This window comes from Zalophus californianus, chromosome 8, assembly GCF_009762305.2.
Source record: "Zalophus californianus isolate mZalCal1 chromosome 8, mZalCal1.pri.v2, whole genome shotgun sequence".
Taxonomy (NCBI): Eukaryota; Metazoa; Chordata; class Mammalia; order Carnivora; family Otariidae; genus Zalophus; species Zalophus californianus.
The window spans coordinates 124034672-124060171 of NC_045602.1; the positions used below are offsets into that span (position 1 = coordinate 124034672).

Below are 25500 nucleotides of genomic sequence, written 5' to 3' on the forward strand. Positions count from 1 at the left end.
CCTGCTGCCTCCTGTATGCACAAACCAGTAATTAACGAAATTGGGAGCAGAGGCAGGGATGCGAGGTTTCCCGAGGAGGCAGCTCGAGCATAGCTGGGGCTCCGTCTGTGGCACCCGCTGTGATTGCCTCAGGGGGCCCGAGGGCTGTCCAGGATCACCATCTCTGTCCAGCCAGGGGGCCTGGCAAGTGTTCACATGAGTGGATCACAAATGAAGCCCTGAAATACCGTAGATGGGAAGTGAGTTCTCCAGCTTCTCCCAGACCCTGGGGTGCCATTTTCCAGGGAGGGCGTGGGGGCCCTCTGCTTTGGGTATCTGTCGAAATGGGCATTGATACAGAAATCAGTTGGGCCTAGATTTGCAGGCTTCCCTCTCTTGATTTTTGGCTGGGACTTCAGGCCACGTACTCACTTTCCCTGGGTCTTACTTGCTGTGCGGAGCAGTTGAGGCCGTGGGAGCAGCCACCTCTTATGAATGGGGGGACGGTATAGAGAAGCCGCTTTGGTTTGCACACCTTTGCCCCAGAGGGTTCATCTGAAGGAGACGGTGACTCTAAATGGTCCCTGTCTTGATTCATCCGCCCCCACCTCCACACACGCCCATCTTGGTAAACACTGTGCTGTCTACTCCTTGGCTTATATCATCCCTGGCCTTTCTCTCTGCCTCACTCCTGGGTGGCTGCCCCCGCGGGGTACAACTCCACCTCCCCACTTCACTATTACCTGGCTGATTGTCTGGGTGATACGCGAGCCTCCGCTTGGGCCTTCCTGACTCCACCTTCCTTGTGGAGTTTGCTCTCCTCACACAGCTGGCAGGATCTCTGTGAACCACTCCCCTGCTGAAAGCCTTTTGTTGGATGGTTGCTTGGAACCTGTTGGATCTGTTCTGATACCTTAATGTGGCCACTTGGGGGGCTGGGGCACCTGTCTGATCTCATTTTTTGCAGTCAGCAAGCTAGCTTCTGCCTCCTCCCTCCCAGGCAGAATCATCACTTGCTGGGCAGCTTTCTGAAGCCCCCTCCCGGACTAACCAAGCTGTGGTGCTTCTGGATTTTATACATGCAGACCTTTTTGTCCAGAATGTTTCCTTTACCCCTTGAACTCCTGCTCATTCTTGCAGACAGAGTTGTAGCATCATTGCTTTTCGGAGGCCTGCTCTGATTGCTCACTCCTCCCACCCCCCCAGCAGTCTGGGCCGGGGACCCATCCCTGCAGCCACCCCATCGCAATCTTCCGCATCAGTGCTGTGATGCTCTGGGGGGACTGACACCGGGTATGATGCACCTGTATCCTCATGCTCTCTGGAAGGACGTATAGCACAGAGCAGCTGCTTGGGAAACATTAATTTAGGTGCAAAGGCAAATGACTCCTTGCAGATTAGGGGCCTTCAGACCTCAGAATCCTCAGCCTGTGGTTTGGTTTGGCTGTGTTACCCTGGATAAACCATCTAACCTCTCTGATCTTGGAGGGTCATGAGGACGGACACAAGGACACGTATAACAGATTTCCTCTTCTTTCCCACCTGCTGGACAGTAAATATCCCCAAAGACACTTGGAACATTTAGATGGCTGAGCAGAGCAAACCCAAAGAGGGGCCAGGCCCAGCAGCCCCCAGTACCAGGCACAGAGGAGCCCTGCACAGAACCCCAAACAGGAGCAAAAATAGCCCCCACTGGGGCAACCTGCGTTGCAGAAGCCACAGGAAGAAGCCGCAGGCCGAGCGGATGTCAGCTGCTCTGGGGCCCCACTGAGGCCCCTCGGATGTGTTGAGCTGTTGCAGCCCTCACGCCTGCCCTTACTTGCTCCTCTGACCGCAGCCATCAGATAAGGCCGCGGAAAAAGTGATGGCTTCCTCTCTCTGGGGAGGAGTAATCTCAGTGCCATCTGTGGGGTACACTCCATCCTCTGTTGCCCCACCCCCGGGCCTTTGCACGGGCTGTCTCCACCCCCCCCACCCCCATACTTGTCTGGCTTAGTCTCTTCCCTTCTTCCAGTTTGCCCAACTGTCCCTTTCTCAGGGAGGCCCGCCTCTGACCACCCTGTTTAAACTCGCATACCCTCCATCCCGCTATTCCTGGTTCATCTCACCCGCTCACCTTTTTCTTCTTTCCATAATTCTTAGAACCTTCTCACATACTAAATAAGTGACTTGTTTACTCTGTTGAATGTTTGTTTTCTGTCTTCAAGGTAATCCAGCCCAGCAATCAGAAGAGGGTCAGGCTGGATGTGTTTGGATTCTTGTTTTATGTGCACACTCACACTCACACGTGTGCTCACACAGATGTCCTCAGCTGCTTTTTGAGCCTCTCCATGTTCAAGACAGAGTTGGCGTGGAGTAGGTGCTCATCAAATGTTCATAGGAAGGAAGGGGGGACTAACAGGGCCAGTGTGAAGGAGGCCTCGTGCTTTAGGGAAAGGACGTTGGCGCGTCCCAGGAGTGGTTCAGCTGGCAGCTCGAGAGAGGTCCAGTGGGAGATGATGGGGGATGGGGCTGGAGAAAGTGGCAGGAATCAGGTCAAGCAGGACCACAGAACCCAGGGAAAGAGGTGGGAGCCTCTGAAGGATTTTAATCAGGGGAGTGATTTATGGATGATTTAGGACTGGGTTCTCCTGGTTTGTGATCAGGTGGGAAAATCCAGTCTTTGCTCTAAGTCAGCTGTATGCCAGACACCTTTGGCTGTGCTTTTTATGAGGTTTCTCATGAACCCATGATGTAGATGAGAAAACTGAGACTCATGGGAAGGAGCCTCACAGAGGCCATCCTCTTCCTATGACAGCCTGAGTCATCTTTTAAAATGTAAATCAGAGCATGTTACTCCTTTGTAAGAACTTCTCCCAAGGGCTTCCCATTTGGGATAAAATCCAAATCCCTGCTATGGCCCCAGGATTTCACCTGCTTAGGCCCCTGCCGCCCACTCTGATCTCAACCTTGTCCCTCCCCTGAGCTCTAGCCACATTATTTCTCCCCTGTGTGACATTGACAGCTTTCTGCTTGCTGACCCCAGGGACTTTGCACTTAATGCCTCTGCCCGCAGGGCTTCTTGTGTGGCAGGCTCCTTCTCCTCCTGCAGGGCTCCCCCAGTTTAACCCTAGAGAGAGATCTTTTCAAGTCTTTCCATCTTCTCTCTCTGTAGTTCCCTTGTTTGCTTCACAGCATTTATCACGATTGTAGCCATGTTTGTGTGTTTGTGTGTTTGTTGCCTGCCACGCCCAGTGGGCTCTGAGGTCTGTGGGGGCAGGGGCTGTGTCTGTGGAGGATGCGGGGAGCTCTGGGCCTGTGTGGCCTGGTTGGCCGCATGCCCCAGACTTGTGTGAGGAGACAAACGTGCCTTCCCCCACCGAGGAGGAGCAATTCAGTTCCTGTTGCACCTGATCTTGACCCCACTCCCAGTGCTGCCCACATTCCCCGTAATGCTAAATGCTCTGCCTGGCATTTCAGCCACCTGGAGAATCCATGAATACACATGGAAAGATGTCAAGTCTGGGCTCGAATCTCAGCTCAGCCACCTAATAGCTGTGAGACCTTGAGCAGTTTCCTTTACCTTTCTGAGCCTCGCTTTGTTCATCTATAAAATGGGCACGTGGAAGGATCGTCTCTCAACAAGGGCCTAGCACCTGTGTGCCCCATGCTTGATTCAGCTCTAAACTTCCTTATCTGAAATCCAAAAAGCTCCACCACCAAATATTGGTCTGTAAATATGCTGCAAACTCATTTGGCCCCAGAACCCCATCTGAACTGACATGAAGCTCTTCCTAATTTTTATTTTTATTTATTTTTATTTTTTATTTTTTTGGATTTTTTTCTTTAAATTTTTTTATTGTTATGTTATTTTTTAATTTTTTTTAAAGATTTTATTTATTTATTCATGAGAGACAGAGGGAGAGAGAGAGAGAGAGAGAAGCAGAGGGAGAAGCAGGCTCCCAAAGAGCAGAGAGCCCAATGTGGGACTCGATCCCAGGACCCTGAAATCATGACTTGAGCCGAAGGCAGACGCTTAACATCAGAGCCACGCAGGCGTCCTATTGTTATGTTAATCACCATACATTACATCATTAGTTTTTGATGTAGTGTTCCATGATTCTTTGTGCATAACACCCAGTGCTCTACACAGAACGTGCCCTCTTTTTTTTTTTTTTAAAGATTTTATTTATTTATTTGAGAGAGAGAATGAGAGATAGAGAGCATGAGAGAGAAGAGGGTCAGAGGGAGAAGCAGACTCCCCGCTGAGCAGGGAGCCCGATGTGGGACTCGATCCCAGGACTCTAGGATCATGACCTGAGCCGAGGGCAGTCGCTTAACCAACTGAGCCACCCAGGCGCCCGAACGTGCCCTCTTTAATACCCATCACCAGGCTAACCCATTCCCCCACCCCCCCTCCCCTCTAGAACCCTCAGTTTGTTTTTCAGAGTCCATCGTCTCTCATGGTTCGTCTTCCCCTCTGATTTCCCCCCCTTCATTCTTCCCCTCCTGCTATCTTCTTCTTTTTTTTTTTCTTAACATATATTGCATTATTTGTTTCAGAGGTACAGATCTGTGATTCAACAGCCTTGCACAATTCACAGCGCTCACCGTAGCACATACCCTCCCCAATGTCTATCACCCAACCACCCCATCCCTCCCACCCCCCACCACTCCAGCACCCCTCAGTTTGTTTCCTGAGATTAAGAATTCCTCATATCAGTGAGATCATATGATACATGTCTTTCTCTGATTGACTTATTTCACTCAGCATAACACCCTCCAGTTCCATCCACGTCGTTGCAAATGGCAAGATCTCATTCCTTCTGATGGCCGCATAATATTCCATTGTGTATATATACCACCTCTTCTTTATCCATTCATCTGTCGATGGACATCTTGGCTCTTTCCACAGTTTGGCTTGTATGCATAGTCATAGGATTCACTGCAGAAATATGAATGTGTTTTACTGCACGTGTGGCTCTGGACCCCTACTGAAGGTACTATGTAATTGGTGGGATTATCTCTTCCTCTTCAGAAATCCAAACAAATTCCGAATTCTGAAATCCCATGAGTTCTGGCTAAGGGGCTTGAACCTGTGTGTGTGAGCTGGCACTGAGGACCCTCTTGGGGCACGGGCGGGTTGGGGGGCTTCTGACAGCTGTCACAGCACTAGAAACCTCTTGTTTCCTCTCGGTTTCTTGGCAGCCAGTGTCTTTTTAGCTGCTTGGGGTTAAGTTGGGGTTTGTTTGCTCAGGGGCAGAGGTTATAGCTTGGGCAGGGTGAACTCAGGTGCTCAAGCATTTCTGGTTTGAATTTAAAAGGGGAAATTTTTTTCTTATGAATCATCAGAAAAAGAAATCAGAAGGAAGTATGTGACCAAGGAGAGGAAATTAGGGTTTGCGACCTGCGTGAGTCACCCCCTTTCTAACTCCTGGGTGATCCCTTGCTCTTGGCAGTTTTCATTCATCTCTGAGACTCTTGGTTCTGTACTTTGGGAAACACACTGGGGACTGCCGTGGTTTTATTCTGGCTCCAAGCCCGCTTCCCTTTCTAGCCATCAACATAAATGTCTCTTTTTGAATCACTGCCACACTGGTTTACTTACTATTGCTCCATCAAATGTTTCTTCTCTGCCCAGGCTCTGCTCAGGGTCCTGCTTCCTGGTCCCCACCCCGCCGATCATCACAGCAGCTTCTGCCTGGCTTCCTGGACAGGCTTCAGTCTTACCTTTTCCAACCCATTCTCTGTCCCGAAGCCAGAGGCCAGCTTTCTAAAATGCAGCTTCCGTCGCAGGCTTCAGCTGCCTAGTATAGCCCTGAAAGCCCCATCATGACATTTCAGCTTGCATTTCAGCTCTCACTGTCTCCCTGCTAGGTGCCTGGGCCCCTTCTCCAGCCCCCCAGCCTTGGTGAGGGTTGTTCCTATGCTTTCTCCTTTCCATCAGGTGCCTTCTCTCATCACCTGGCCAATTATGCTCATCCTGGGCAGAGAGAAGCCATCTCCTCTGTGAAGTCTTTTTACGTGGCCCTTCCCTAGGCTCCGATGAACTCTGGCTCCCACCCAGTACACACTCATCACCCATATTACAATTCCTGGTCCTGTCCCCCTCACTACAGTACAAGCCCAGGAGGACAAAGACTGTGTCCCACCCATTGCTGGTACCATCTCCAGCACTCAGAACAGAAGACCACTTTAAGCAAGAGTAGGTGTACTCGAGACAATGGGCAGGTATGGTGAGGGGGTGACTCCTGAGGCAGGAGACAGGGGTCTTGGGTTTTCATCTACCCTGCTCCCAGCTAGCTGTCTGCCTTGGGAGTGGCTGCCATGTTGCTTTCCAGGAGGCTGGAAACTGTTTTCCTTGTCAGCAGTGGTGTGAAATATCCCTTTCATTACAGTAGGTGTGTTTCATGTACATTTCTCCCCTGTCATCCAATCGAATATACATTTTCCCTATATATTTGTTTCTTGGTAAATTGCCTCTTGCCTGACTTTCCTGTTTGTGTCCTGTGTTCTTTTGTCTATCAGCATCTTTCTGTCTCTTTAATTTGACTGAAGTGTTTCTACATTGTATATATTAACTGTCTCATAGTTGGTGCTGATATTTTCTTAGTCTGATGTCCTTTTCATTTTGGTTTTATTATGCTTCCTTCTACAGAAGATATTAATGCATATATATTTGAATCTGTCAATCTCCCTTCCTCTGTGATTGCTTCAAGGGCTGAGGAAGTTACCCTGCTGCCATGGATCTGATAAACATTCTGTTCTGTTTTCTGATATTTCCCTATAACGTGACTTTTTACACTTAACTGTTTAATCTGTTTAGAGTACATTTTGGTGGGTGGCTTGCAGTGGATATCTAGTTAAGTGGTCCTAAATAGGAACAGGATAACCCTGTCATCCCCATTCTGTTGTTGTTGTTGTTGTTGTTTAATAATTGGTCTTTGTCTCTTTGTTTTCAAAAGGAGAGACAAAATAGAATAGTTGTTATGAAGGTGAACCTTGGCAGAGTGAAGATTCTGGCTTTGCCACTTTCTAGCTGTGTGACCTTTGAGCAGTTGCCTAGATTGTGCCATGCATTTTCCCCTCCATAAAGTGGGATAATATCTCCCTCATAAGCTCGAGTGAAATACTCTATGTAAAGCATGTCACGTGGTACCCAGCATATCGTTAAGTGACCTCCTTCACCATACGTTTTCATACAGAGTCGGGTCTAATTCTGCACTTTCTCTTCCGTTGCACTGATTTTAAGTTCTTCTTTGACATCACTATCACACTCCTTCAGATGTTGGCCGCACAGAAAGTTTTAGTCTCTGGCCAAACGAGGCACCCCTCCATTACTCTTCTTTTAAGAATATTGAGGCAAACTCTCCCCATTTTTTTTCAGTGAATGTTGATTCCTCCTGTCCACTCTGCACTGCAGTCCCCCTCAGTGGTTTGTAGACAACCCCCTCCACCACTGTGCACACACACCCAGGGTTTTTTTTTACCCTCTGCTCACTCTGGTCCCTCTACCTAACAGGTGTGCATCAACTGTTCTCACCTGGCTTATCTCCCCCTAGCGCCTTGTCATCCCCAGTGTCATCAAGTGCTGGTGTCTGTATTCCCTCTGGACCCCAAGCTTCCCCGGAGGTCACTTCTGTGTCCAGTCCCCAGCACGTGGCTGTGTACATCATAGGTACTTGGGTTAGAGATTGGGGAAGACGGGATGCTCCCTGTGACCTCCGGCTTTGATGGCAAGTGGGCTAACTCTGGCTTCTTTTGGAGGCCCAGCAATGTGGTGGTTGTAACCCTCACTGTGCTGTTGCCAATAATTGTGGGTCATCTCCCAGCCTGGGCCTCAGTGTCCTCCATGGGGTAATGAGAAGATCTCTGAGCCCCTGATTTCTCTTACCCTGGGTGGCTTTAAAGCAAGGATGAGGTAGAACTCACTGGCCTGTGCTGAGCCTCAGAGTGCAAGCTGTTCTCTCTCTGTGTTCTGGGGAGAAAAGTTCTGTTAGGACCAAGGTTCCTCCATTGCACTCCTGGCCCCTGTGCTGCAGAGTCCTCAGGGAGAGCCCAGACTCGGGGCATAGTGGTTCGATTATCAAGAACAGAGGTGTGGAGGGTGGGAATCCACCTCACACAGGGAGGTGGCATGCCCAACACCCCCCCCCGGGGGTTCCATTCCCGTTTTCCAGGGGAGGAGTCCCAGGATCCCACAGGCGAGGACCTTGCCTTGGCCACCGGGCCACACTGGGCGTGAGCAAGTCCAGGTCTGCGGGCTTCCAGAGCTGCGCTGAGCTCCCAAGTCCAAAGGCTGGTTTTAAGACAACATTTAAAAATATAGCAGCAGTGTTTACAAATATTATTTCCTGTGTTATCTGGCACTGACAGAAGGAAGTGAACTTGGTACTTTGTGTTAGGTTTTGGGGTTAGATGCCTAAATGCCAAGTTCAGGTGACCTAGAAAACCTTTCTAGGTCAAATTACTGTTTCAAAAGATTTTTTTTCTTTTCTTCCTTTTTTTTTTTTTTTTTAACTGTCCCACGATGGAACGCTGTCGTTGACATATTTCCCTCCCAACAATGCAAGCCCTTTGTGGCATGATTGAGGGCTTGTTTTGTTGCGCTGGGAGAAAATATCTCCCAAATCATCTGCTGCTCATTGTCTCAGGCACTGGCTCACCCCGCCCCCCACCTCATGCCACAGTCCCCCCCGACGCTTGCTCGTGTGGCCTTCGGTTAATTGTCTTTGGCAAGGATCAGTTTTGGGACGTGTTCCCAACGGCGGAGGATAGAGAATTGTTAAGCACGAATACTTGGCAGTCCCAGCAACCTGAGGCTCTAGACCGCTGACCGCAGCCCGGCCTCTGGGGGGGGCGGGCGGCTGGGATTGGACAACTGTCTTTCCTGACCCGCTGTGGCCCCTCTCTGCCAGATCACGTCTCTGCAGGGTGGTAGGGCCAGACCGCAGACGCAGGGTAGCCCAGTTGGAGCAGCGCCCCTGCCGGTGGACTTCTGGGTTTGAGTCCTCACTCTACCTCCTACCATCTGTGTGGCCTTGGGCAAGCCACTTCACCTCAGTTTCCTCATCTGTACAATGGGGGCCTGAGTAGTAGTCACTTACCTCGGGGTTGTTGAGAAGATTATAGGAGCAAACATTTACAAATCAAAAGGAGTGCCTGGCTTTTATGCAAGCACGGTGTACATGTTGCACCAATTAGTTAAAATGAAAAAATGATCGCAGCGGTAGTGGATGCTATTGTGTCACCCAGATCCCTCCTCAACTGAGACACTCATCCTGCCAGCTGTTCAGAGTGTTGGCTGCTGTTGGCTGGCACTGAGCCTCTCTGGGTATTGCCTTTGGTGGAAGGAGAGGGCCTTTCCCAGGTTATCACCGCCCCCCCCCCCCGGGGGTCTGGGTCACGTGGCTGGCCCACCTGGGAATGCAGTGGCTCCTTGCCTTAGTCTGGGACATGGCTCCAGAGCTGCCACCTCTGATGTGACTGTATCACAGCTCAGCTTGTCCCTCTGCCCCTCCTGCCTCCCGCCTTTCCTGTAGTGCAGCCCCCTGAAGTGAACTTCCCACCTTCACTCTCAGAACCTGTTCCCAGGACCCTGCCCTAAAACCACAGGAAGCCACCAAATGCTGAATGGATCTTGACATCCATTTTTAAAACACATTTATTTCACTTGCTTGCATTTCCAGAAGCTCGTTGAGGAGCAGCCTTGGGGGTTCTGCACCATCACCATCCCCCCATCTCTGGATGCACACCATAGACCTGCCTTGGCAAACTCCCCCTGCTCTGTAGGGTTGTGGGGGTTTGAAGGGGGGTTGGTGATTTCAGGACCCTCTTCTGGTGGGAAGAGGGAGGGCTAATTCTGGGACAATCAGCAAAACTTAAAACTGACCAAATGGGGGTGCCTGGGTGGCTCGGTCAGTTAAGTGTCCAACTCTTGGTTTTGGGTCAGGTCGTGATCTCATGGGTCGTAGGATCGAGCCCTGTGTCGGGCTCTGCACTCAGCGCAGAGTCTGCTTGAGTTTCTCTCTCTCTCTCTCTCTCTCTCTCTGTCTACCCCTCCCCCCGCTCACTGTCTCTCTCAAAATAAATAAATAATCTTAAAAAAACAAACAACTGACCAAACCGCTAAAGGACCCAGAGAGCCTCACCCATTCAACCTCTTCATGCACAAAAGAGGAAAATGAGGCCCAGAGTGAGGAAGGTATTGTTGAAGGCTACGCGGTGAACAGGCGCCTCTCATTTTCCCTCCCAGAGGAGATAGTGCTTTGGGGAAAGAGCGGGACAGGCTGGTCTCAGGAGTCAGACATGCGGCAGGCGGGTATGACGTTATGGTCCAATAAATGCTTTCATGGTGCCCCCAAGCGGAGGGACAGCCAGTCTCAGCAGGGGCTTCCTGGAGGGGGCAGCATGGAGGGAGTGGGAGTTAACTGCAAAGAAAGGGAAGGGAAAGGGGGTGCGCAAGGGGGTGGTGCAGAGCTGCCCAGGCCTGGATGTGTGTGTGTGAGACCTTTTGGAAAGGCAGAGCAGGAGGGGAGCCTAAGTGAGGGACAGGAGGCCACCAAGAGAGTTGGGTTGGCTGGGGGCAGGTTCTCAAGTGCTTTCCAAGACTCTTCCCCAGTGGCAAGGATGGGACTCGAAGGAGAGGGTCCTGGGCAGAGCCAGACAGGTGCCTTGTCTTTCCTGACCCACTCTGGCCCCTCTCTGCCAGATCAGGTCTCTGCTCAGGAAATAGTTGTGGAATCAATGAGTGAACAGATGAGGGAAGGGAAGATTGTCCTGGAGAAAGACTGTTCCACTGCAGTGTCGGGGGTGGCAGCAGGGACAAGCTGGAGGCTTTGAAGACACCGGCTCCTGGAGGAGTAGGGCTTATGGCTCGGAGCTGGGAATGTAGGTCCCTACCCTCCCTCTTCCCACCCCGGAGAGGCCCATTGGCGCCAGCTGAGATGAGACTGTGGGTACACTAGGGGTGCAGGTGGGACCAGCTGAGAACACACATGCTGGCGTCGCCTGCCATGGAAGCCCGGTGGAAGGCCATCAAAGTCTGCGCCGGATCTGCTGGGGTCCCTGCTCTGCTCCTGGACAGCCTCATTGGACCACACCCTGACCCACTTCCCAGCCTGCTCCCTCCAGCCGCAGGCAGCGTCTGCAGTCCCCTTGGAAACATTCCCCCTCACAGCGGCCAAATGAAAATGTTTGTTGAAAACAACATGTGCATAATTAAAGCTTAATGAGCGCTTGTCTGTTTGGAATGTGCAATTAGATTTATAATCGGGGATGGGAGCGAGCTCCAAATGGCTTTAAATGGAGCTGAGAGAGAGGATAATTTTTGCCATAAATCTGCGGTAGTGTGGATGGTACATAAGCTGCCACCGACCTGCCAGGCAGCCATGCTCTGCCCACTGGGCTGCCCTGCCTATCAGCCTCTCTTGGCAGCTGCAGCTGGCTAATGGCCTGTGTGGGACTCACCAGGGGTCTTTGAGGTGGTTCTGCTCTGGGTTGGAGTGGGAGCTCACCTGAGCTGTGTGATCCGAGCTCACTGTGGGGAGAGGAGGGTTGGTGCCGGGTCCAGCTGTGTGGGGGCCTGGTCAACAGGGAATCCTGCATCATCTCCGTGTTCCCCCTGGGCTGGGAAGTGGCTCCACATTTTGTTCTCCACTGCATCCCAATACCTAGAACTCAAGTAACATTTGTCCAATGAGTGCTGTGCCTCTGATTCAACCTCTTGCCTCAAACAAGTCACTGTCCCCCTCTGTGGGCCTCGGTTTCCCCATATCTCTCACAGAGAATTCTTCTATTCGCCTGGGACCGCATCTCAACCAGTGCTGTCCAATAGAAATAGAATGCAAGCCACATATGTAATTTTAAGTTCTCTAGCAGCCACATTAAAAAAATTTAAAAAGAAACAGGTGAAATTAATTTTAATAATATATTTTAGTTAACTTCATATATCCAAAATGTTATCACTCTGGCATGTAATCAGTATAAATCTATTGATAAGGCATTTTACATCCTTTTGTTGTTCTGAGTCTTTGAGACCTGATGTGTATTTTACACTTAACACACATCTTAATTTGGATTAGCTCTGTTGCAGGTGCTCAGGGGCCAAATGTGGCCGATGGCCACCCTGCCGGACAGCACGGGTCTAGAAGGAGAATGGCTGGAGCCAGTTGAGAAGGTTCTGCCTCCCCATCTGTAAAATGGGGATCATGACGCCTGTCTCCCAGAGGAGGCAGGTGCCTGGTAGCACTCCACTGCGGGAGCTGTGGTGATCTCTGTCTTTTTACACTCCCTCTCAATGTATTTTATGACTAAAACAGGCAGCACCGTCCACACCAACTCTTGTCAGCAGTGGGACGGAGGATCCTACAGTAGCCATAACACTGGGCTTGTTCACAAGGCCTGCTCCCAGCCCCACGGGCAGGCATTGCTCCCCCGTACTGGTCGATGAGGCCCCAGGAGCAGAGTTGTGAGGTCACCTGCTCTGGTTTGCAAAACTTGGAAATGGTGGGGGGTAGGAAGCCAGTATAGGCCTTTAGGGGACCAGCAGCCTGGACTGCAGACTCAGCTCTGCCACATCGTGGCTGTGTGGCCTTGGGCAGATCCCCTAACCTCTCTGGGCCAGTCATAGCGTTAGGTTTCTCAGCGGGCAGAATAAGAATGTGCATTATGCATGATAAAGCAGGTGCACCAATAAAGAGAAAAGCTCTTTTTGGAGAGAAGTTGGTATTTGATATTTAGGAACAAAGCATGAAGGTCATCATCATGGGAAAAATCTGCTCTCACTTGGACTCTTATGAAGATTTTAATTTACAAATTTTATTTCAAATTATATATGGCAGGTAGAGGCATCGGGGTCTTTCCCGTGTGTAAGACCTCAGAGGTTTGCATGAAGGCCCACTCAGTTTCTTCACCTACGGAAGAGGGGTAGTTATAGTGACCGAGCAACCTCTCGGGGTTGTTGTAAGGATTCAATAATAATATAAGTAATAGCTAACAATTATTGAGTGCTTGCTGCATACCAGGTGATGTTCTAAGTTACCTTCTGTTTATTAACTTATTCAGTCTAAATGGTAGTCAAACCCATTTTCCAGATGAGGAAACTGAGAAATAGTAACTTAGTTAAAGTGTCACACAGCCTGAGAAGCAAGGCTGAGATGTGGACCTAGGGAGCCTGGCCTCAGAGCCGGTGTTTGTAACTATCATCCTTCTCTAAGTGCGCTTGCGCCTGAGGCTCGGTCCCTGGCCCCCGTCCATCTGCGCAGCGCCTCTCTGCCCCTCCCCCATCACCCCCTGCTCCTGATGTACTGCTGTCTGTGACACCGCCACATAAAACCGCACTCTCGGCAGGGCCCAGGGCGCAGTTGCCACATTCACTGCCTCTAGCCTTTGAGCCGTGTTTTATCTGTGCAGGCATGTTCTCACAGCCCGACGTGGGGATAGGCAGGCGCGGTGTATGCTGCTTTGATTGTTTCCTCTTTAGATCTCTGTGAGGTGCATCTCTCAGTGTCAGACACTGGCTGCGCTGGGGGCTGTGCATCCTTGGTCTTTGATCTGTGTCTCTGTGCCGGGGCGGCGAGTAGGGGAGGGGGGAGCAAGGGGAAGCAGATTCAACAGAACAACTGTTGCTTTGGTACCAGGAGTCAAGGCCAAGCTCAGAACTGGCTGGGTGGATTCAGGCAAGCTCTCCAGCCACCCTGAACCTTGCCTTGCTCATCTCTACAATGGGGCTGGTCCTGCAGCCTTGGCATTTCTGGGAGGGTTCCAGTGAGATGACCAGGCACAGCTCTGGGATGAGGTCTGGTATATGGTAGGTGCTCCCTGGCCTGAGCTCACAGCAGCCTTGAATGCCCTGCCCTTTGTCTGGCCAGCCTCCTGTGTGTCCTCCATCATGGGGCTTCCAAGTTACCTTTTCAGGATGCCTCTCTTGAGAGGCCCTCCTCCTTGTGTCCACGCCCCTGCAATAATCTTATCCTGCCATTGTCACATTTGTCAAAGAAGAAGCCATTATTTGATATCTGAAATGCTAAAGTCATTGCTATACTTTGCAAAGCTGGTCTCTCCAAATCAAGCATGAACTGAGCTTTGTAGGGTTTGGGAGGGGCGTGGAGTCCTAGGGTAGAGGGACTTTCAGAAGCAGGAGGTTCTAGGACTGGCTGAGCCCCAGAGGTGGACATATGGCTATTGGAGTTAGACTGTTATTGATCGCTTGACTTTCAGAGGCTTGAGTGAATGGGGAGCTGTCACTGACCAATTGGGACGGGCTTTGAACAAGTTTTGTAGTTACTTGTTTCCATCTTGGGACTATGGCCAGAGAACTGCTTGTCTTTCTCAGATGTGGAGAATAGGAACATTTTATTCTCTGAAGCTTCTCCATAGAACTGGGGGCTCCTTGAGGGCAGGGACTGTGTCATAATCATTATGCCTTGTGTCAGTACGATGTTGGGCACACAGTACACACTTGAGATATTGTTCAGTAAACAACAGTTGCCTTCTCTGTAACCTTTGCTTTTATGTTTCTGTGCCTTGTGACAAATTTTATTTATTTTAAATTCCCAGTGGTTGTGAGTGCATTACTGGGCACGTTGTAGGTCTTTAGTAGGTCATATCCAAGGGCATGGACTGATTTCATTTTGCTTCTGCATATTTAAATTAGATCCTAGACCCCAGATGGAGAGTGAGAGTGAATGAAGGGAAGATGTGAGAGGGGTGGGGTCAAGATAAATGGGTTGACCTTGGGAAATATCTCAGGACTGAGATGTTTCAGCTTTTCAAACAAAAGGGAAGGAGGGCAGGATGGGTGTACTGTCGACAGTGTAGGGGAGGGGAGAGATTTGAAGGGATAGCTGACAACCTCAGTGACATAAGAAACATGGTCCTGATGGAGAGGGTTGCCAAGGCTGATGTGGGGATAAGAGTTTAGCACATAATAACAATAAGAGGTTAAATCCAAGGTCACTCACAACTGTTACTGGTGGAACCAGTACTCTAATTCATGAATCCATGCTGTAGCCCAGGACATCACACTACATGTAGAAGTTGAATTGAATCCAGAGCCGATTTGGGATGGAAGCTTTAAACTTGGGCCCAAGAACGCAGGTCTGTAGAAGCAAGCAAGACTGCCAATGGTGCATCACATAGCCATAAACAAAAGACCTGGGGAGAGTTGGATTTCGGTGGGTAGAGAAGGGGAGGAAGATGCTCCAGGCTGATCATGGGACCATGTGTGTAAAGGCAGGGGCGCTGGAGGTTCCTACAACCTTGATGTATGCCGTGGGAGCTGAGGCTCAGGGCCTGTTGTCATGGAGGGTCCTGGATGCCAAGGCTAATGATGTGGTGTCACAGCAGGGTTTTGATCTGAGCACTGAAGTAATCACTAGTGACGGTCAGGGTAGAGGATGGATTGGGGGGAGCGGGAGCTGAGCACAAAGCCTCTGTGGGTGTTTGGGAGATGTAGGAGCGATGGGGTTGAGTCATTCTGGAGGTACTGCCTGGGTCCTGTGTAGGTGACATCTTCTCTCATGATGGCGGACCCCTGGAGGAAGAGCAGGTCCACGCATGTCATGAGTTCAGTGTGGGGTATGTGAAATTTGCGATATGCATGGACCAGATGTCCAGGGAGAAACTATACATTGGAATCTGGATGTAACTTAGTTGAAGATGAACATTTGAGAGTCAGTGATATGTTGTAACCCTAAGAAGCCGTGACATTGTCCAGGGGAAGTGTGACTAGAGCAAGAAGGAAATATCAGATATAGTTATCCACTCACCTGTCCATCCCACTCACCTACGCAACCCACTGCATCAACCCAGGCATCTCACCCATCTGTCTGTCTCACCCACCATTCCAGTCATCTTCTCATCCATCTCTCTCTTCATTCTCATCCAACCATCCCATCCATCCATCCATCCAACCATCCATCCATCCATCCATCCCACCTTTTTTTTTTTTAAGATTTATTTTTTTATTTGAGAAAGAGAACATGTGCGCATGCAAGTGCGAGTGGGAGGAGGGGCAGAGGGAGAAGGAGAGAGAGAATCTCAAGCAGTCTCCTCACTGACTGTGGAGCCTGATGCGGGGCTTGATCTCACGACCCTGAGATCATGACCTGAACCAAAACCAAGTGTTGGACGCTTAACTGACTGAGCCACCCAGGCACCCCCCTGCCATCCCACCTTCTAAACCTGCTATCCAATCACTGAGTCATCTGTTGATCTACCTACTGGCCCATCTAACCCATTCATTCCTCCAAACCACTTACCTTCCGCACCCACTGATGTATCATCCATCCGTCCATCCATCCATCCCATCCATACACCTACCTACCATTCATCCACTCATTTTACCCATTACAACTATTCCCTTCTTTATTCACTCTGTCAACCACCAGCCACATGTGACTTTTGAACACTTGAAGTATGGCTAAACCTAAACTGAGATGTGCTAGAATGTAAAATACACACCAGATTTCAAAGACAGTACCAAAAAGAAAAAAGACATTAAACCATCTCATTCACAGTTTTTCTGTTGATTACATGTTGCAATCATAATGTGCTAAAAATAATGGGTTAAATAAAATATGTCATTAAAATTAATTTCACCTGTGTATATTTGCTTTTTTAACTGTGGCCACTAGAAAATTTAAAATGACATATGTAGCTTGCATTTGTGACTTGCATTATATTTCTGTTAGACTGCACTGATCTCTACATCGGTCACCCGTCCATCTAGCCATTCATTCACCCATCTGTCTCATCCTTCACTCCCTCCCTCCTCCCATCCATTCATCCATCCAGTTACCTCATTTGTCCATCCCCCAGATATTTAATTTACACCTATTATGAATCAGTGATTCTGAGGGTCGTAGGAATGAGGAAACCGAAGCATAGAGCAGCTAAGGCACTTCTCACAGTGGTGCCCATGGAGCTGGCATTGTCTGATTCTAAGATCAGGGCTCTCACCTTTCACCTTGGCTACCTATTTGCTAAGTTTCCTTAAAGGTAAAAATGGGATCTAGGTTGGGAGGGCCGTTGGAATAGGGGTCCAGGAGCCCCTTTTGCCAAGGGGACCACACGGCGTGGGGGAGAGACAGACCCTTCAGAAGCCTCTGTGAGCAGGGTCCCTGGTGGCCGTCATGAAAGGGTTATCCCCACACATTCGGTATTTGCAAAAATGTGGGTTCTTTCAGATTCCAACACTCATTTCCATGACAAAACTCTTGGGAAGAGAAGATGAAGGTCTGGCTTTTGCAGAACAATCTTCCAGCTGTAATGAGTACTGAAGATGACGATGGGAAAAGGAATTATAATTAGAATATGAAATGGGGAAAATTAATCTATTCCAGTCAGTGGTAAGAGGATGTTCTCCTGGCATTTCACAGAAATTCTTAGGCCCTTGTTTCCCCTGCATTTTACCGCCCCCCCCGATTTTAAAGCATACAGAAGGTTGTGTGGTGTGAAAAAATATTTTTGGCCGAGGGACTGATAAATTGTGAGATATGCATGGAATTTAAGCTCCTGTGTAGGTCTGGACGTGCTCCTGCCATACATGTTTGTGGGCTCATTTAGGTGAGTTCTGTTTATGTAGCTGCAGAGGAGTGGTCATCCCTTCCTTTCCCTGTGCGTATGCTGTGGGCATTGTGAACCAGTCCCATAAAGGGTCTGTGACATGTGCATACTCAGGCTTGTGCTGTGGACGCCTTTGTATTGGCTTGTGTTACCCATAGGTGTGGTGTGTGTGTGTGACTAAGTGCTGTCATGGTCCCCCACTGCTTTGTGGTGTGTATGTAGTCACCATGCTTGGGCACATTGCATTTGTCATATACATTTGTGTCCACATACACACTCAGCATTCGCTGTGTGGTGGGTACAGATGTGGGCATTTGTGATCTTCGCTGTGCACATGGAGGAGGAGGGGGGGGCCCTGCTTTGATTTGTGACTTCTCCCCTTGGCTTACAAGTTCTTTCCTCCAGAAAGCAACCTCCCCAAAAGGGCTGAGGAGGTAAGCTCCAGGCCTTAGGACCCTGGGGGCCAAGCCAGGGGAAGCCTGGGACCCTTAGGGTCACCCTCTCTCCCTCCTTCCCCTGGCAAGGGCTCTGTTATGGTGAACAGAGAACAGACCCCTCCTCCCCACCACCACCACCTTGGGTTCATGGCTGCTCAGTAGCCAGGTCCCAAACCCAGTGTGCTCTCAGGACACCGTGTAAGACCCCTGGGAGTAACCAATCAGAGGTTGACTCAGGCCTGGCCTTGGGAACCTCTGCCAACTTCTCAGGTCCTCCTCGAAAGCAAGAAGCAAGCTTTACTCCATTACATGGCAGCTTTTCTTGGTTGAATAAATGAGTGAATGAATGAGCCCACTAGAGGCAGTCTCTGGTGACCTCATGTGGTCACACTGGCAGACCCCCTCGTGTCCTCCAGCATACACACATCAGAATTCAGAATTTTCTTTTCTCATATCCCCAGAGCCATCCCCCCGCTGCCCACCGCAGATAATGCCTCCCTCCCTGAACCGCTAACGCATACTTACCAAACACCTATTATGTGCTAGCCCCAGGCTAAGGGTTGGTTCTATAGTGGGGTGCACCAAAGCCTTGATCCCCACTCCTAAGGGGCTTCTGGCCTAGTGGGAGAGACCAAACCAAAGAAGCAGGCAGCCCACTCTGAAGCCCAGCCTGCCTGTAAGTGTGCAATTTTGGGCAGCTGCTAATCCTTTCAATCTGTTTCCTTGGTTTTAAACAGGGAAAATAATAGCTGCTTTGCTGGGTTGCTTTGAGGCTGAAATGAGATCTTTTATGGCAAGCATTTTGCTCAGTGCCAGGTATATTCATTCATTCCCCAGATATTTGCTGAGTGCCTGCTGTGTGCATTGGAGAGAGCAGACAGGGGTCCTTGCTTTTGCAGTGGTTCTGTTCTAGCCAGCAGTTGATCGACGGGCTGTAACAAGGGGTTTGGGGGACATCTTTCCATCTGCTTCTTTGATACATGTTCCTATATTTTTAACCTATGCCATACTGTTTGATTACTATTGCCTTATAAAATGTTTCAGAGACCTGACTAACATAAGTCCCCCTCCATTCCTAGTCATTCTTTCTTATAAAACATATAAATTATGTGTGGCTTTTAAAAAGGTTTTACTTTTATCCAAGTAATAAATGGCCACGGTGACACATCAAATAATACCCAGGAGTTTTTGTTGAAAGCTCCCCACCCTGTCCCATTCCTAGTCTCATTTCTGATGCCAGACTGTTCCAGGTGCTGGGGGGGGGCGGTTGGAAATGACCAGGACACAGTTCTGGCCTCCATGTTGCTCCCACTCTGGGGCAGAAGACAGATGTGAAGATAATCTGTGTTGTAAGAGGGGCAGCCAGAGAAGGTGAGAACATGGCAGCCTCTTGGAGGAGGTGGTTTCTGAGCAGGGCCTTGAAGCATGATGAGCTCCAGGCACAGTGTGGTGGATGGACCCCTGCTTTGGGGGCCAGTGCCCAGACTCTAGGCATGGTGCCACCTTTTCTTTTGTTAATACAGCAGTCACTGAAGGCCTCTGCCCATCCCTGTGCTGGCAAGGTATTTGGGTATAGCCATCAATCCTACTGCCTTGATGGGAAGACTGGCCTAGTAAAAGACAATGTGAATGGTGTCATGCTTGCTTCATTCATTCATTCATTCATTCACTTAGCCAACAAGCAATTATTGATTATCTGCTTTCTGCCAGGCACTATTCTAGGTGTTTGGGAGGCAGAGAGACTGAGATCCCTGACCTCCAGGAGCCTCCGTTTTGACAGGGGAAATCCACTCTAAGCAGTGAACGTGGTAAAATAAGCAAAGGATTTAGAATGCTAGGAGGTAAAAGGGCCTATGGAACAAAGAACAAGGTAGAGCAAGGCAAGGGAATCGGGAAGGGTGGTGGGGGTGGACCCGCAGAGGGGGTGGGCTGGCATCCGAGCCTCTCTGTGTGAAGAGGTTCTGGATGAACAGACATCTTGTGCATGATCATGGGAGAGTGGATTTTTACAACCTCCCTGAGGATGTTAGGTGATGCCTATCAAAATTACAAATGCACGCCCGTCTGGACCCAGCGATTATACAAACTAATCCTACAGATAAACTCACACCCAGGTGAAATGATGGACGTACAAAAATGTTCACGAGAGCAGTGCTGGAATAGGGAAAAGACTAGAAACAACTCAATTGCCCATGAACTCAACTAGTTAAATATATCTGTTACATCCACACCGTGGAATACCAGGTACCAGAAGACAGAATTATGTTCTGATATAAAATACTTCCCGAGATGTGTTGCTAGGAGAAAAATGAGGTGCAAAACAGGGTGTATAGTATGTTGTCATTTATGTGAAAGAGACAACTATAAAATGTATATATGTGGACCGTCTCTGAAAGGATATAAAGGAAGCCAGTAGACTCAGTAGTTGCCTCTGGAGAGAAGCAATGGATGGCGGGGAGGTGGGGTGGGAAGGAGAATTTTCACTCTGTTGCTTTTTGTGCTTTGGAAATTTTGAATCATGTGAAGATAACCTAATAAAAAAAATTAAATTTTCAATTAAAATGGCCGGCTGCCACTGGGGCTTCACCCAGATCCCTTTACTAGCCTCTACAGCCAGCTCCCATCTGCTAGGACCACTGGCTGCAGATGGCACACAGTTGGCACAGTTCTCTGGGGAACTGTCCCTGGCCGGATGGGGGCCACCCTGCTCAGAAGGTTATGCCTCCCCTTGTCCCCTAAGGGCAGCCTGCAGCCAGTGACTGACTGAACTCCATGGGGCAATTCATGCCCCATGGCTCCTCATGGGACCAGGCTGCAGCGGGTCCCCAGCTGAGATCACATCTTCGCTGAGCTACTCCCGCTGCCCTGTCCTGCTTCCCTTCCTCCGTTACAGATTTTCCTAAAGAGCGCTGTTTAAAAATCACACGCATTTGAAAATCCTGGTCTCACACTCTGCATTTAGGGAACCTGATCGAAAACACCTGTCTCAAGGGAAGAAAACTTACTGGAAATGAGCTGAGTGCTCTACGTGTTTTGGTACAATACCCCATGGAGATGGGACCACCGTCATTATCCTCATTCAACTGATGAGGAACCTCAGAAATTCAGACACCAGCTCAAGAATACACATCATGGAAAAAAGCCAGCGACCCCAAAGCCCAGCGACCCCTTCTCCCATAACACCTGCTTCCTACTGCAGGGAGATCTTCCTGTATCCAGACTGACAGCTTATCAGAACACAGGATTGTGTGTCTGTGCATGGTTTCTACCACAGCCCTCCCTGCCTGTGGCCAGAGGTGGCCCAAGGGGCAAATGTGAGGGGGCCAAGCTTCTTAGGATGGTAAGACCTGGAGGGCATGTCTGGGGCAGGTGTCCCGATCCCAGGGCTCTGAAGATCTCAGCCTCCCTCCATCATGTGGAATTCTAGCTCTAGCTGATCATCTGATGGCCTTTTGGCCAGGAGAGATCTTTGCATACTTCCAGGGTTGGGGAGCCCGGTATCTGACAAGGACCATCTGCCACATCTATGGACAAGGCATAAAGGGCAGGAAGGTTTTCCTTTCCTTGCCCTGTGATTAATGGTGCTAATCCAAGCCCACAGGGGCCACAGGACAGGGGCTGCTCTGTTCACCCTAGAGGGAATCCTGCTGAAGTTGGATTTGGGCATCTTGGGCTCGAGCTTTGCTTCTCCGGGCCCCGCAGACTTTTCCGCTCAGTGCGTTCAGTCTCCTGACCTCCTCGGGCATCTCCTGGGGCCTTCTTGAAAACACCTTACTCAGACCCGCTTCTCTCTCTTTCTCTGTTCTAGTTTGATGGTGACAGTGCCTACGTGGGGATGAGTGACGGGAACCCAGAGCTGCTATCGACCAGCCAGGTGGGTGCTCCGTCCTCCCTGTGGGGGGTCCAGCCTGGAGCTGGCTGGAGCTGAGCTGCTTCAAGGTGGTGCTGGGATGGTGCAGAGCAGTGGGCAGGGCCCACTACTATCCTCTCTCACAAGGATCAAGAATATCAAATAGTCCCTTGAAAGTGACAGTCCAACTGGGACCACAGTGTTTTCTGTAAAGCACCTACTTGGCTACAGTTGGCTGAAAATGGGCACCATTGAAAACTTGGTAAAACTGCAAATGTGTTGCCCACATTTCCCATGCGCAGAGGACAAATTTTCAGCAGCAGTGAGTAGAGATGTCACAAGCTCCCTGGTACTCTCTGCCTCTTGCCATCACATAGCACCCATGGGATCTACACTGGCACAGAGGCGTACATGCCCGTGCAAAGGCATGCACAGTTCTCCTGCCCATCTAGAGTTGTCTAGTACCCCTGCAGAGGATTGTGGATGTGGCATACAGGGAGGAGAGCAGAGGCTTCCTGTGCGGTCCTCCCTGAGAAGAAGACTGGATCATCCCTGGGCAAGACTATCCCGGTCCCTAGCCCTCTGGGAGTCCCTGATGCCAGCTAGAATCTGAATTTCCACTGAGAGCCTGGTCTCCGAAAGTTAAGTTTTCTTTCAGCTGGGAGCATCCTCACTGCAGATTGGAATGCTGGGGAGGGTCCTCACTGCAGGCCGGGATGCTGGGGAGGGTCCTCGCTGCAGGCCGGGGTGCTGGGGAGGGTCCTCGCTGCAGGCCGGGGTGCTGGGGAGGGTCCTCGCTGCAGGCTGGGACGCTGGGGAGGGTCCTCACTGCAGACTGTGGCAACCTGGAGGACGGTTCCTTAAGGCAGGGGTGCCTACAGGGTGGCAGTAGCTCAAGGTGCAGAGGAACTTGGGGAGCTGGAAGACAAGCCTGTCCCTGGAGCTGACCTCCATCCCCTGTCTGTGCAGTCATGATGGTTGTGGCAGTCCAGATTGGGTTGCTGGGCCCACATTTTCCAGCTCGGGAATCAGAACCCTATTAATTCGCAAACACTTACGTGCCCTTCTATGTGACAAATCCAGTGGTGGACATAGATGAATAAGGCGTGGGCCTGTGGCCCCCTTAGGGCGCACTGCCAGTGAGGGCAGATCCTGTACTCTCAGTGCAGTGCGTAGGCTCCGCTGCGGGGTGCTGCACCCCCCTCCCCTGCTGCTGCAGGGGTGCTCGTGCTGGGGCCCTCATGCCACCCACGCCCCTTTGCTGGCCTGTGACCATGTGAGCATCATGATGCTGCTACAAAGCTACCTTTCTATGGCACTGACTCGTGCCAGCCCGAAAGACACTCTGGTGGGCAAGACTCCAGGTCCTGGAAATGCTCATTTTGGAAGAGACCACTGAAGTCGTTAAACTGTCCTTAATCAGCTTGGACATGTGGTGTCTCACAAGACCAGAGCTTCCTCCCGAGCATCTCATCTGAGCTCTTTCAGTGTTTAAAGTGCATTTTGTTAACATGCTGAGCCTGGCTCTCAGAACCGTGGCAGGTGGAGTCGGCGTGGCTCAAACCGTGATGGAGAGTGTGGCCACCATACTCCAGGGAGAAGGGAGGGTGGGGCTTGTGGGGCTCCGTGTCTGCCCACAGTCCTTTGCAGAGGAGATGCAGGGCAAATAAGCGTCCCCACAGGCTGTTGGCCGCAGCGCCCTCACCTGCCTACCCAGCACATCCCCACAGTTGTAAAGCCTTTTCCTCAGTGGTTATTTCAGCTGATCTTCACCAATCTTGAGAATTAGTAGGTTGCCACTAATCCCATTTTATAGATGAGAAAACTGAAGCTGGAGGATGTTGAGTGGCTTATCCAGGCAGGGGAACAGCTGGGGCTCAGAGCTCCACACATTACTTTGCTCCGTTCCCACCTCAGGCCTGCCCCCGACTTGCTTCAGCCACGTGTTCCTTTGTCAGAGAGCTGTTGGTGACCCTGAAATCCAAATTAGGTCCCCTCCCCTTGATTCTCTCTCGTGCCACCGTATCCTTTTAATTCATGGCATTTGTCACTGTTTGGGGTTGCCTGCTTATCTGTGTGAAGACTTGGTTAGCATCTGATTTCCACACTAGAGCAGGATCTGGTCCCTCATTCGCTATTGTGTCTCCCAGTGTGTTACAAAGCCTGGCATGTGAAAGGCACTCAGGAAAGACTTGCGTAATGGGTCATGTGGCCCCTTCTCTTCTCTGGACTTCATTTTCCTGGCAGGGAAATGGGGCAGTTGGATTCCCCAAGGGTCCCTTCAAGTCTCTTGTGCTGTCACTCAGAGAGTCTCCCTAACTTAGCACTTTATAAAGAAAACATCAGGATTCCCTGAGATTGACCAGGCGTGAGCCAACCTGGATGGGAACAGATTTAGCAATTACAATCTAGACTTCTTAACAAGGTACCAGTTGATTTTTGTTGCGTAAGAAGCATGTCAGGGGGCTCCTGGGTGGATCAGTTGGTTGGGCGCTAGACTCTTGATTTGGGCTTGGGTCATGATCACAGGGTCATGAGTCGAGCCCTGCATCAGGCTTTGCACCCAGCACGGAGTCTGCTTGAGATTCTCTCTGTCCCTCTCCCTCTGCCCCAATCATGCTCTCTCTGTCTAAAATAAATAAATAAATAAATAAATAAATAAATAAATAAATAAATAAATAAATAAATAAAATCTTAAAAAAATAAAAAACCCAAGCAAGTCAAAACTTAGTGTCTTAAAACAACAAGTATTTACATGGTTCAAAATTCCACGGGTTGGCGGTTTGGTTGGGTTCAGCTGGGTGGCTCTTCTGGCCATAGCTAGGACCTCTGTAAGTGGCCACTGTAACCTGCCAGGTCAGCTGTGGCCTGGTTGGTATGGGGACTCGCTTCTCTCCAAACAGTCTCTTGTCCCCCAATAGGCTAGCCTGAGGTTGTTCACATGGTGGGAAAAGGGTTCCCAGGACAGCAACAGCAGAAGTTGCAAGACCTGTTGAGGTAGGCTTAGAACTGGCACATGAGTACTTCCAGCACATTCTGTCACTCAAAGCAAGTCAGAGAGCCAGTCTGGATTCAAGGAATGGGGAAGTAGACCCTGTTGTTGGGAGGAGCTGCAAAGTATTGTGGTCTTTTAACAAACCCACGGGAATGTGGGATGTTGTTCATGCTGATTTTTGTTGAAGAATAACAGACGTGTCTAGGACATGCAGCCCCTAGTGGCTTGGTGGGGCTCCAGGATCCCTACTTCTTGTTTTTTTTTTTTCTACTTTTTTATCGTTATGTTAATCACCATATATTACATCATTAGTTTTTGATGTAGTGTTCCATGATTCATTGTTTGTGCATAACACCCAGTGCTCCACACAGAACGTGCCCCCTTGAATACCCATCACCAGGCTAACCCATCCCCCCACCCTCCTCCCCTCTAGAACCCTCAGTTTGTTTTTCAGAGTCCATCATCTCTCATGGTTCGTCTCCCCCTCTGACTTGCTCCCCCTCATTCTTCCCCTCCTGCTATTTTCTTCTTTTTCTTTCTTCTTAACATATGTTGCATTATTTGTCGCAGAAGTACAGATCTGCGACTCAACAGTCTTGCACAATTCACAGCGCTCACCATAGCACATACCCTCCCCAAGGTCTATCACCCAGCCACCCCATCCCTCCCACCCCCCACCACTCCAGCAACAC

The 25500-nt window shown here is 50.0% G+C and overlaps 1 protein-coding gene across 8 annotated transcripts in view; it reads left to right on the top strand.

Annotated features, from left to right (window-relative positions):
• Positions 1 to 25500, top strand: part of TOX2 (TOX high mobility group box family member 2) — a 133164-nt gene that overhangs the window by 29834 nt on the left and 77830 nt on the right. For 7 of the 8 annotated variants that reach the window (XM_027620428.2, XM_027620429.2, XM_027620430.2 and 4 more), the window contains exon 2: positions 21772 to 21837. The exons of the other annotated variant lie outside the window; for it this stretch is intronic. In XM_027620428.2, the coding sequence (XP_027476229.1) occupies positions 21772 to 21837 (66 nt within the window). The remainder of the gene's footprint in view (positions 1 to 21771; positions 21838 to 25500) is intronic. 8 annotated transcript variants of the gene reach the window in all.